Raw genomic sequence first — 12,428 nt, forward strand, 5'->3', positions numbered from 1 at the left:
GACCCTCTGGCTTTACCAGTGGTGAAACACTCGTTACCATGGACGTAACCAACCTTTAAATGTCACTGCGGCTTGTTTCTGTATTCCCATTTCCCCAAATGTCGGTGGAGTTCGGATCCACCCGACCTTAGTGGTGGTTGTGCCATGCGTGATACAAACCATGATATCACGGGGGCTGCATTCGCCTTGTGTCCTGGCTGTGGACAAACGAAATAAATAGTATGTCAAGTTAAGTATTCCTGCTGTTTTGGACCCCTGTCAATATCCTGTAGCTTGTTCTTGTCGGTATCGCCAGCTAAAATCGCTGCTCGGCAATCATGTGAACTGCTGCGTAAGCCTGATGTCAAGGTGCCAAAGGTGAAGGCTTCGATATACCAACTTGTCTAAGGTACGGCATCTATTAAGGCACGCGTTTGTCAGCTTGGCTTCCTCCCATCGCCGCTCTCCCTGTACTCAGGGCAAACAACCTGCCTAGAAGCGAAATGGCTCGGGAATTCCAGCATCGCCAGATCATTCGTACATCAGCCACAGGGCCTTGCATTAGCCTATGACAGCAGCCATCTCGCAGCTAAGCTCAGTGCTCAAAAGCGTGCTTCGTTGCCGGCAGGGTCTCCGACTGCGGAAGCAGCGCAGCACGGGAGACCTCGAGAAGCGCGGCACCGGCAGCAGCATCCGCTCCACCAACAGCAGCGTCTCCTGGATGAGCACCGACTCGAGCAAGTCGCACATGACCAACGGCAGCTTCCACACGAGTCCAATGGCAGCTTCGTGGTTGAGGTAAGCGATGGGCGCGGTCGGTCATACTTATGTAAGACAGCAGTTAGTTATGCTCGGTGCCTAGAAACCGCCCCGCGGAATGATAATTGATAAGCGAATTGAACGTAAGCATGCATGAGTGTCCAAGTTCCGACAGAGGATACGAAATTGGAGGGGAAAAAGCTTACTTGATATAGGGAAGGGAGATGTTCAGCTCCTGGTTCTCTCCATTATGAGTTGAAAAGTTGTTATGCCGAGTTAACGAGCGTGATCATATCAGGAGATACTGGCTTTACGACGTTATAATATCACACAACGATTGCACTGGTAGTGCTCGATATTTAGAGCTGTGCTTATCCTCAAGATGATGGGACGTGCTGAGCTCTCTCGAGGATAAGCACAAATCGAAATTATTGAGTACCGCCAACATAATCGCTGTTTAGCACTATAACGTCGTTAAACCAGTACATCCTGGTATATTGGAGGCCGTTAACCCAGCATTAGAACTCAAGTTCACAACATATGAACTAAAGCACATAAGAATTATTACAAATTTAGGTTGGTTCTAAACACATTATGTGCACATAACCATCCGTGCGTTCGCATCAAGGTCGCAACGTTCGGATACACAGTTTTCGCAAAAGTCGAACATAAGAACATACAAATGTCATGCAAAAGTTGACGACTTAGAACTGGAGCTCGTAGAGATGTCATGAATGAGTCAGCGGGTCAGAACACGAACACGTGGCGATGCCATGCATGAGTCAGCACATAAGCACTTTACGGTAGCTCCAGGAGTCAGAATGTAAACATTCGGTCGCCACGGGAGTCAGAAATCTGCGATGCATTCCTCAAGGGCGCCAGATGTATCGAACGTCAGAACCCAACCAAAACACCGCCGCCGGCCTTGTGCTCACGACGTGGACTCACGCCGCCATGTCACTTATCGACGCCTTTTTCGGGTTATCACTCCAGAGCCGGCATTGCGAACGGGAGGTTCGCCAGGGTCTTGGCCCATTCCACCTAACCTCCGCTTCAGACCAAGCCCCCGCACCCTCCCCGATCGTCGGCAGTATCCGCGGATTCCGCAAAGGCACGCTGCGACAGAGTGGAGCAAAGCCTCACATCTGAGCGGGTGCCGGAGCTCCGCTGCGCAGCGAGTCGCTGTTGGCCACGGCGGTACCTTCACAGCCCGCCGGCGCGCCCCGGCGCGCAGCACTAATGGCGCACACGCCGTCTGGCCGACGCAGCTGTGAACGCACCGCGCCGCGGGCCGACGCCGCCGTCGGCGCGGGTCGCCTGCCGTCCTCCGACGGCCAGGGGCCGGGCCGCCTGCCGTCCTCCGGACGGCCGGGGCCGGGCCCCAGCCTTGCCGTCCTCCGTCGGTGCCGGCCGCCTGCCGTCCTCCGACGGCCGGGGGGCCGGGCCGCCCGCCGTCCTCCGACGGCGCGGGCCGCCCGCCGTCCTCCGACGGCCGGGGCCGGGCCGCCTGCCGTCCTCCGTCGGTGCCGGCCGCCTGCCGTCCTCCGACGGCCGGGGCCGGCCGCCAGCACCGCCGTTCTCAGACGGGCCGGGGCCGGGCCGCCTGCACCGTCCTCCCGACGGCGGCGGGCCGCCCGCCGTCACTCCCGACGGCCGGGGCCGCGGCAGCCTGCCGTCCTCCGACGGCTGCGGGCCGCCCGCACGTTCTTCCGACGGCCAGGGGCCGCGGCCGCCTGCCGTCCTCCGACGGCGCGGGCCGACCGCCGTCCTCCGACGGCGGGGGCCTGGCCACATGCCCGTCCTCCGACGGCGCGGGCCGGCCCGCCCGTTCCTCCGCACCGGCCGGGGCCGGGCCGCCGCCGTCTCCGACGGCCGGGGCCGCCGGCCGCCGACCCGGACGACGGCGGGCACCGTTTATCCCCGGGTGGGGAGCGGGCGCCGTGTCGTAAACGATCACAGCGGGCCGGAAAGTCCCGCGGCTGGTCGGAAATGGGCCGCCAGTCTCCGGGTGTGCACCTGGCGTCGCCGGCGGCGGACCTATTGTCGCTCTACGTCATCGCCCGGTATTTTTACGGCTTGCGTCACCACTGCGTCAACAGATCAACACGCCGCCGCGCGCTTTGGCCTGCTCATTGACTCGTGCACGTTGTTTACACAGAGACACCGTCGTGTCGCGCGTTCAGGCACGCGCAAGGTATTTTCGTCCGCGGCTCTTTGGTCGATCATCCACTTAGTCCCGCCCGTGTCACGCCGACTCGGCCTTCCGGTCCCCGTCACGCTCCCGTCTGGGTCCACTTGAGAAAGCGCTCGGCCTCTCTTCACTCTTCTCCGGCATCGCGGACGTGACCGTCTCATTCCAAAGCACCTGGAGACTGCTTAGCAAGAACAGGGCACTGATGTGTGCATCTAATTAGACGCAGGTCGGGACCGATGAAGCGTGCGCTGGTCAGCTGGGAGAGGCAATCTAGCGGGAAAATTGCTAGCTTCGTCTGAGATAGGGATTACGGGCCATCGCTGAGGCGAGGTGAAGTGAGGCGAGGGGTGAACTGTCACGCCGACTGATGTCACCCGTCAGGTGAGGTGTGTTTGTCACCTGAGGTAAGGCGAGGAGCGAACTGTCACGCCAACTGATGTCACCCGTCAGGTGAGGTGTTCGTCACCTGAGGTGAGACTTCAAGGAATGAAGGCTCGTTCACTGAGGTCAGGCCAAGTGGAATGTAGGCTCGTCAACTGAGGTGAGACTTCAAGGAATGAAGGCTCGTTCACTGAGGTCAGGCCAAGTGGAATGTAGGCTCGTCAACTGAGGTGAGACTTCATGAAGTGAAGACTCGGCGCGGTGCTGTGGAGGTGAGACAGCTGTGTCAGGCTCATCAGCCGAGGCGAGCCGTCAGCGGTACTGTGGAGGTAAGACAGCTGTGTCAGGCTCATCAGCCGAGGCGAACCGTCAGCGGTGCTGTGGAGGTAAGACAGCTGTGTCAGGCTCATCAGCCGAGGCGAGCCGTCAGCGGTGCTGCGGAGGTAAGACAGCTGTGTCAGGCTCATCAGCCGAGGCGAGCCGTCAGCGGTGCTGCGGAGGCAAGACAGCTGTGTCAGGCTCATCAGCCGAGGCGAGCCGTCAGCGGTGGCGTGCGGCGCCTTACCGCTCCGCCCGCCACCGCCGCGCGTCGCTCGCCGTCGCCCCTCGATCACGTGCCGGCCGAGCCCTGACAGCCGAACCGCCGGCCCGTCACTTCCGGATTCCCCGGACCGCTGATGGCGGCGAGCGGTAATGGGCGGTCAGGTCAGGAGCGGCCCAGCGCCGCTTATCCTGACCCCGCCGGACCCGAGCCGGTCGGTACCGCGGCTGGGTGTGGCGCGTCCCGCATTGACCGCGCGGCATGCTTCAGCCTGCGGTCAATGATAAATGGGACTCTGCTTTTTCGGTGCATTTGCGTGTGATATTAAAGTCGCAACCAAAGCGTGCACTGCCTAAGCAATGTATGCCTAAGAGCAATATATGCTTACCAAACAGACACCGGGATGGTTCTTCAGCTGTCTGCGCTGTGGGAGAGAAAACAAGAATTACGAGAACTTCCTCTCTCAGAATGGACCATGTCCTAGTTGTAAAACGATGACATTTCCTCTCTTTGTCCCGAACTGGCTTGTCCTAACCGTGTCAATCCGCACAGAATTAGTGCAAACGTAAGTGCTGTAACGCTGATGCACCAGTTTTGTACACATTCCGAGGACAGCCTTGTACTCATAGTTTTTGGTCATAACGTACCTACACTGCAAGAGTGGCTACAGCTGGAAATGATAATTCGCTGGGCATATGGGCCTCCTCCGCCGCCACCGTTGTGAAATGGCTCCTTTCCGTCGACAGGACGAGCAGATGGACAGCAACACCACCGAAACGTACATGGGCGAGTGGAAGAACGACCGACGCGTCGGCTACGGCGTGTGCGAGCGATCCGACGGCCTCAAGTACGAGGGCGAGTGGTACAACAACAAGAAGTACGGCTACGGCGTCACCACCTTCCGCGACGGCACCAAGGAGGAGGGCAAGTACAAGAACAACGTCATCATCACGTCCAACAAGAAGAAGCACCTGTTCCTCATCCGCTCGGCCAAGTTTCGGGAGCGGATCGAGGCGGCCGTGAATGCCGCCAACCGCGCCTCCAAGATCGCCCTGCAGAAGGCTGACATTGCTATATCCAGGTGAGTCTGGCTGACTGCGGTCTGACAGACTGTCGTCTGGCTGACTGCGGTCCGACAGACTGTCGTCTGGCTGACTGCGGTCTGACAGACTGTCGTCTGGCTGACTGCGGTCTGACAGACTGTCGTCTGGCTGACTGAGGTCTGACAGACTGTCGTCTGGTCTTCGGCTGATCGACAGCAGCACGCGTCTGGCCGAATGTCTCAGGTACGCACGCCACAGCGAGCAGCAAGCGCAGCGTGTACGACACAGTTGACAGAAAGCACAGCGCGTACGACACAGTTAACAGCAAGCACAGCGCGTGCGAACTGCCGATGCGAGGCCGCCGCGTTTTGTACGGAGCGATTAAACGGTGCAAAGGAGAAGCAGGCTACAGGCCAAAACCATCACATCGCACTGAGTATTGCAGACCAACCGCACTTATACGCAGGCACTTAACTGATAATGTAACTCCGTATATGTATTGTAATCTAGTGATCTACGCACTTAAAGTGGCAGTGTCCCACCTTTTGTACTTCTCACTTATGGTTGCGCGAGACGCCTACGGTTTGATCAGCAACACCAGTTTCCTCGAAAAACTTCTGAATAATTTGAAATTCTGATTTGAAGTAAACGACTCTGCGGAGGGAATTTCATTTGACTCCCAGCTCACCACTGTGAAAGTAATACTTTTCATTTGTCGTGCTTTTTTCCAACGTGCCTGCTCTGCAATTTTTGCAAGACCTGATGTGTCAAAATGTTTATGCGATAAATCCTACGAAAGCTTGAAAACTCTGTTCAGAAAAGAAGACATGGGAACATGAAGTTATTATCCCGCGAATTCACCGAAACGTTGTACTATGGCTTTCGTTTCCCCCCTATCGCTTTTATCACAGTGGCTCTTTTCGAGGCGCACTTTGGCTTTGGGAATGGAAACATCATATGATTCATGTGACGCACTGATTCAAGCTTCAACCAACTAACTTCTCGGTAGCAGGCCCGTGCTCACTAAGCAAATCCCAAACGTTCTTTTATTCACACCAGTAGAGGTGTGCGCGGGGGTTGTCGTGACGACGGTGGGTCGCGACTGCAGGGAAGAAGCGTGTTGCTGTTACAAAACGTTGACAGCGTAATTAGAACTCGAAAATAAGCAAGATTGATATCCCTATTATAGTTTGGCATTGCTCCATTGGCACTACTCAGTGTTATTATTACACGCAACCAATCGTGAGGTTTCACTATGGTGTGTTTTTTTACTTTGTCTCAAAGGTGGAAGACTCATTATCAATTTTTTTTAAAGTTTTGCGGAACCTTTTTTCACCTTTTAGGAATCTGATGGGCAAGATTTCGGTGTCACCTACCGGCGGATGGTAGAAAATCCGCACCAGCACACCGCCGCTGGTGCGGATTTTCTTGGTGCGGACAAGGACTTCCACCGAACAGAGCGGTGGAAGTCCTTACGACGACGGTGGTAACAGGACGGTGGCCTGGGCTTATAATGCCAGAACTTCCCTGGCGGACGCCAGCAAATGTCGGCTTGTGTTGAATGCATTGATAGCTGGACTCGATGTCGGGGAAAGTCAGACTGTGCGGATCTAGGCCGGCACTCATATTCTTAGCATCATGCACTGGTGGTAGTGCGATACCGGTACCACCGTCTTTCTAAACAAACCGGCATCTCTAAAATATGGTCTTACTTGTATTGACGTATCAATATTCAAATAGGCGTCGCGAAACTGACGGTGCAACAAGGCTATGAACTACTGAAAGGACAACATAGGGGCACGTTTTTCAAGTCGCAAAGCCGTTTCAGTGTAATCCGGAAACGAATGTCTGGACCTACGGTGTAATTTCAAGGCACTGTTCCTCTTGCCGCCCAAAGCGCACAGCCCTGCCTGCCTTATTACGGGCACCGCCATTTTTCGACAACGGCCGGCTGAATAGCTTTGAAATTGGACTCTGAGAAACTTGATTAGGGTTGGCAGCCTGGAAATGGCAGTGCCTCACTCGTTCTCGGAGCGCGTGGGTTTTGGACTCGAAGAGGCGGCATACCAAAACAAACTTATCAGGTTCATGATAAATGCCCCATTTCTCTTAGCATGCAGCCAACGTTAAAAATGTGGTAGGTTTAGCATGAACTTATGACTATTTATACGCAGTGCATTGGCTGAGACGTTTGGACATTCCCTTTCATACGGTGCACGGGTTTGATCCCCGGTTGAACCAAGGCCGTTGAGCGACAATATGACTTCTGCAGTCACGGGCGCGACACGTAGAATGCTCGACGATGGGCGTCGTGTTCCCTTGAAAATAAAAACCGGTGCAAACATCTTGCCAGCTACCTACAAACTGCCAAGTTTTCTAGCTTTTCGAATAACTCCGCATGACCTGCAGGATGGAGTAGCAAATAAAGGAGTTCAGCTGTATGGAGCCGAGGTTTTAGAACGTCAAGTAGCGTCTGCCTAAACCTGGTCAGCTGACCGATGTCAGCTGGGCCTCTGTCATCTGGGCGCCCTGGTCGTCTGCGATGAATGCTCGTCCCATCTTCGTCTGGTGGATATCTGTCTGGTTAGGGTAGTCTGGTTGGCAGCTGCTCAAGCTGTGACCATCCGGTGGACTCTCGTTATGGTCGTCTAGTGGCCATCTGCTTTAGTCATGGTCACCTGGTAGACATCTGCTCGGCGTTGTGGTCATCTGGTAACGTCTGTTCTTGTCATGGTGGCCTGGTGGGATTCTGGTGGGGTTATGGTTGCCTGCTAAGCCTCTGTTAGGAGTTATGGTCGTATGGTGAACCTCTACCTGCCGGGGTTATGGTTGGTGGTCGTCTATCGGATTATGATTTCCTCGTGGACGTCTGGTAGGTTATGGTTGCCTAGTGGACCTCTGCCGGTCTATCTCGTCTAGTGAACCTCTGTCGGGTTTATTTATTATCACCTGATGGATTTCTACTGGGGTTATGGTCGTCTGGTGGACGTCTGCCGGGACTATAGTCGTCCGGTGAACGTCTGCCGGATTATGGTCCTCTTGTGGACCTCTGTCGGGTTTATGGTCGCTTGGTGGACCTCTGTCCGGTGCATGGTCCGTCTGGTGGACTTCTCCGGGTTTATGCGCGCCTGATGAACCTCTGCCGGGGTATGGTCGTCTGGGATGGACCTCTGCTGCGTTTATGGTCGTTTGGTGGATCTCTCTCGGGGTAAAGGTTGTCTGTTGGACCTCTCCCGTGGTTAAGGTCGTCTGGTGGACCTTCTCCCGTGGGTTTAAGGTCTTCTGGTGGATCTTTGTGCCGGGGTTGTGGTCGTCTGGGGGACCTCTCCCGGGGTTTCAGGCGTATGGTGACCTTCCCGGGGTTAAGTCGTCTGGTGGACCTCTCCCGGGGTTAAGGTCGTCTGGTGGACCTCTCCCGGGGTTAAGGTCGTCTGGTGGACCTCTCCCAGGGTTAAGGTCGCCTGTTGGACCTCTCCCGGGGTTAAGGTCGTCTGGTGGACCTCTCCTATGCTTAAGGTCGTCTGGTGGACCTCTGCTCGGCCGCTGTGCCGTGGCACTGATTGGACGGCGTCGCGTCGGCCGGCGGCCCTGTTTAGTGTTGGCAGCGGCCCCGGCCGGGCCAGACGCGGGCTGGCCGCACAGTGGCGGCCAAATCTGGCCAGACAAGTGGCGACAGCCCGACCCAGCCCACTGCCCACCGGCGGCATGACTGGCCCGGCCAGCTCACTGCCGTCCCGATTATGCCGTGCCGTGCCATGCCGTGCACACGCGTGGTGACAATGCCATATGCAGCTCGGTGGCACAGTGCGTAACGCTCCGGACGACGAAAGGGACGAAGACATGTCCAATCGTGTCAAGTCCTTTAATTGCTCGCATGAAGGCGTTAGCATTGTGCGGGGCATCTATGCTTTATGACTATTTGGTGTTCGTGTGATAAAAAACGCGCTGCGTGATAAGCCATCAAATATCGGATATTCCACTGTACCCAGCCGGCAGACGATTTTTAAAAAAAAATCAATTTGTCTACAAAATTGGCACGACCAATTCACAAGATGGTGGTAACACCGCGAGTTGAAACGTTCGCAGCGCCGGCGGTGAATGTTTTGGTCAGGACCGGTCTGCTCTGTCCACCAGTTGTGCTGGCAGATGGTTCCGCCCAGTTTTGGCGTCGGTACCGCTGTCCGTCCGCCGTTTTGGTCAGGCCCGGTCTGCTCAGTTCGCTAGCTGTGCCGCTGATCGTTTTGGTGAGGCCGGACTGCTCCGTCCACTAGGTGTGCTGCCAGATGTCTCCGGTCAGTTTTGGCGTCGCTACCGCTGTCCATCCGCCTTTGCTCCTGGGTCCATGTCGGCTGGCGGCTCGGAACTGAACGGCTGTCTGGACCGTTCCTCTGCGTCCTAACCTGTTGTCTGCACTGCTGGGCGACTCCGGCGAGGTAGTCATATTTGCGAGCGACTCAAGCGGGATAAATCCCGTCTCGGGTCTCACGTCTGGTAGCGGTCGTGCCGGGTAAGCTCTGGCGCGGTGCTGCCGAGGCGTCCGGTGCTGTTCGGTCACTCTGACTGGGTCTTTTAGGACGTGCCGGGCAGCTTTGGCGCAGGTGCTGCTGAGGCGTCCGGTGCTGCTCGGTCACTCTGACTGGGCCTTTGTAGGTCGTGCCGGGCAGCTGTTGAGTCCTGATTCTAGCTCTGGATCTATCTGTATAACCACATGCCATATCAAGGTATTTGGCACATCTTTTAATTACATTTAGCTTTGACGGCTCCCGCCTTCTTCGCTGTAGATGTTGCTGGGATGCTCTCGTATGGCGTGTGCGCTATTCGTTATCCTTTTCCCCATTCTCTTTTCCAACATCATTGGTCATTTTCGCACGGCACCACAACCTAACCTAACACAAGTCGCAAAGCACAACAACTGATGAACAGTGATGACACACGCCGATGACAGTTGCTAGCACGCACTGCCGTTACGAAGTGCAGCACCGAGACCAATTAGAAGGAAAGTTTTTGTTTGAACTGAACGAATCGCTACAATTGTGCGCGTGCCACGGGCCACACACATCACGAGCAAGCAAGTGTAAACCCACACACGAGCCGAGCCAATCTGCCTTCCTCAGTTAAAGGCGCGACAATGCCGAAAACACGCCGCTGTTTCATCATCACGCGCGGTGAAAGACGTCAGTCTGTATCAATATTCACCAGCGATTGCCACAGGGCCGCCCTGGCCTGGCCGGCAGTGCTGGGTTGCGGACGGTCGACATCTTGTACCTGAATTCCGGGGCGGCTCCCGTCCTGAATCCCGCGCTCGCCGGCGGCTCTGGCTTGCGGTTGACGCCACCTCACGATCAGGCCGCCTGCCAGCCTATTGTTGTTGGCAGCGGGCGGACTAGCGGCACTGCACAACTACTGACCAGCACAGCGCCCGCCGGCTGGACGCTGGTGTGCCACATGCTGGCCACGGAACGCGTGCCGCCGCGAGCTCGGTGACTCACATGCTGCACCTCACCCGCTGGCTCTGTGCGGGTGATCCACTGGCGCGAGCGAGGTGTCGACCAGTGGCTGCGCCGATGTCGCAGCGCGATGGCGCCCCGCCGCGGGGAAGTGATCCAGTGCCGGTTGATCCTAGCGCCTGCGGTTTGATGACGGCCCGTGAATCACAGGGGCAGACACACATTGGCCATTGGTAACGTCTAGCGTCATTCTTGTACGGTTTATCATGTCATGTCACAGAAATGGCATAGCCTCGCCAGAATGCACTGGATCCGGGCTGCGATGTCCCCATTGGTGGCCATCCAGCCGGCACTGCCGGTTTGACCCCGGTCGACGTCCTGGCCGCCCCCCTATTCAGCGGCCGGGTAATGATTGGGCCGGGTAATGACCGCCCCCCAGTTCAGCCGGCCGGGTAATGATTGGGCCGGGTAATGACCGCCCCCCCCCCCAGTTCAGCTGGCCGGGTAATGATTGGGCCGGGTAATGACCGCCCCCCCCCCCCAGTTCAGCTGGCCGGGTAATGATTGGGTCGGGTAATGACGGCCTCCCAGTTCAGCCGGCCGGGTAATGCTTTGGCTGGGATTCTCAATCTGTTCTGGACCATATCCTAATATTTCTCCAAGAGGTCGGGGTATCTCGAGCGGTGTCCGAGCCGCCTGTGGCGAGTGTACGCAGGAGCGTCCAGGCCCGGTCGGGATTTCCCAGCATGTCCCCAAGTGGCCGTTTGGGGAAACTTTACCGGACCGATTACTTGCCGCATGTGACTGATTTACGACAAGTGCTTCCTATGCCGACTGGGTGATGGTGATGATGACGGTGAGCATGCCCACGAGGGTGATAGTGATAATGTAGATGATCATGATGATAGTGATGATGATGATTCGGAGTTTTAAGGGGCGTCGACTAAAATGGTCACGCAGCGCCATCCAAGCCCGCTATGAAACTTGGACCCAAAATATTCCCCCAATCTTTTTTGACCTTCTAAAAAAAAACCACCTGTTGCCCACACCCATGTCACCCGGACCGTGTAGCCGTGTCCCATGGGCCCAGCGGAGGTGACCAGTGACATGCGGCCGGTGTTCCCAGGACAGCGACGGCGCGAGGCAAGGCGGAGCAGGCGGACATCGCGGCCCTGCACTCCCGGGAAGACTCCGACATCGCCCGCATACACGCCAAACAGTTCGCTCCCGATTTCCACCAGCCAGGTAACTCGCGGCGCGCGCCCCCGTCCATTCGTCTTCCGCTGGCCCGTCTCCCTGACCGAGGCGTGCCGGTCGACGGGTGTTCTCCGCCGCGCCGCGAGCGCAGCATTTGGCACACGGGAAGAGAAGGCCGGAGCAGAGGCCACAACCTGACACAGCGCACACCACGACGCTGTCGACATTGTCCCTCTCACTGGCGCACAGTGCCGGCGAACGCCGCCAGCCGTTAGCTGCAGAGCGCACCGTCTCCCTCCCGCCTGGCTGGCCCTCCGGGGTGTCTCGACCAACCCGCGCCGGCCGGCCCGGCCGCCGGTAAACCGACTCCATTCCGGCGCTGTTACTCACGCCGCCCGCCGGTAAATAGGCGCGGCGCGACGACAATCGCGGCGGTTGTGGCGCGGCGGCCGTCTTCCGGTGTCGGCGGCCGTCGAGTCGGGGTCGGGTGGGGCCGGCGGCGGCTGCCGCGGACCGAAATAGCGCGGCCGGCGCGCGCCGTCGCCGCGCCGGCCGGCGGCGGGCTCCGGGCAACCCACCGACCACTGGGTGAGGTGAGGGCTCCTGCTGCAGAGGAGGCGCTCCGGAACGGGTCCTGGTACGGAGCAGGGACACCGCGACCGGTCCCGCTACTGAGGAGGCATTTCGGGACGGGTCCTGGTAGAAAGGCGTGATTCACGGACGGGAACTGAAAGCGAGGCGTGACTCAGGGACGGGTTCTGGTATTGGGAACGGACTCCCAGACGGGTACTAGCGCAGAGGTCGGGTACCGGGGCAGGTCCAGGAGGCATTCCACGACGAGTCTGGTGGGGAGGGGCATCGGGATAGGCCCGAGCACGTGTAGGGGC

General features: G+C 57.6%; 1 protein-coding gene across 1 annotated transcript; it reads left to right on the forward strand.

Annotated features, from left to right (window-relative positions):
• The first annotated feature begins 609 nt into the window (after positions 1-609).
• On the forward strand, positions 610-12,216 carry LOC119098305 (junctophilin-1). Its single transcript, XM_037221226.1, has 4 exons — positions 610-777; positions 4,601-4,935; positions 11,471-11,630; positions 12,154-12,216. The coding sequence occupies exons 2-4, from the start codon at positions 4,610-4,612 to the stop codon at positions 12,214-12,216; spliced, it is 549 nt and encodes a 182-aa protein (XP_037077121.1). The 5' UTR covers positions 610-777; positions 4,601-4,609.
• The last annotated feature ends 212 nt before the right edge of the window (positions 12,217-12,428 follow it).

This window comes from Pollicipes pollicipes, unplaced genomic scaffold (assembly GCF_011947565.3).
Source record: "Pollicipes pollicipes isolate AB1234 unplaced genomic scaffold, Ppol_2.1 Scaffold_4740;HRSCAF=5597_pilon_pilon_pilon, whole genome shotgun sequence".
Taxonomy (NCBI): domain Eukaryota; kingdom Metazoa; phylum Arthropoda; class Thecostraca; order Pollicipedomorpha; family Pollicipedidae; genus Pollicipes; species Pollicipes pollicipes.

Coding starts and splice junctions, on each gene's coding strand:
- LOC119098305 (XM_037221226.1), top strand. CDS start 4,610: ATGGACAGCAACACCACCGAAACGTACATGGGCGAGTGGAAGAACGAC. Junction 4,936..11,470: donor GCTGACATTGCTATATCCAG/GTGAGTCTGGCT, acceptor CGGTGTTCCCAG/GACAGCGACGGCGCGAGGCA. Junction 11,631..12,153: donor CGTCCATTCGTCTTCCGCTG/GCCCGTCTCCCT, acceptor CTCCTGCTGCAG/AGGAGGCGCTCCGGAACGGG.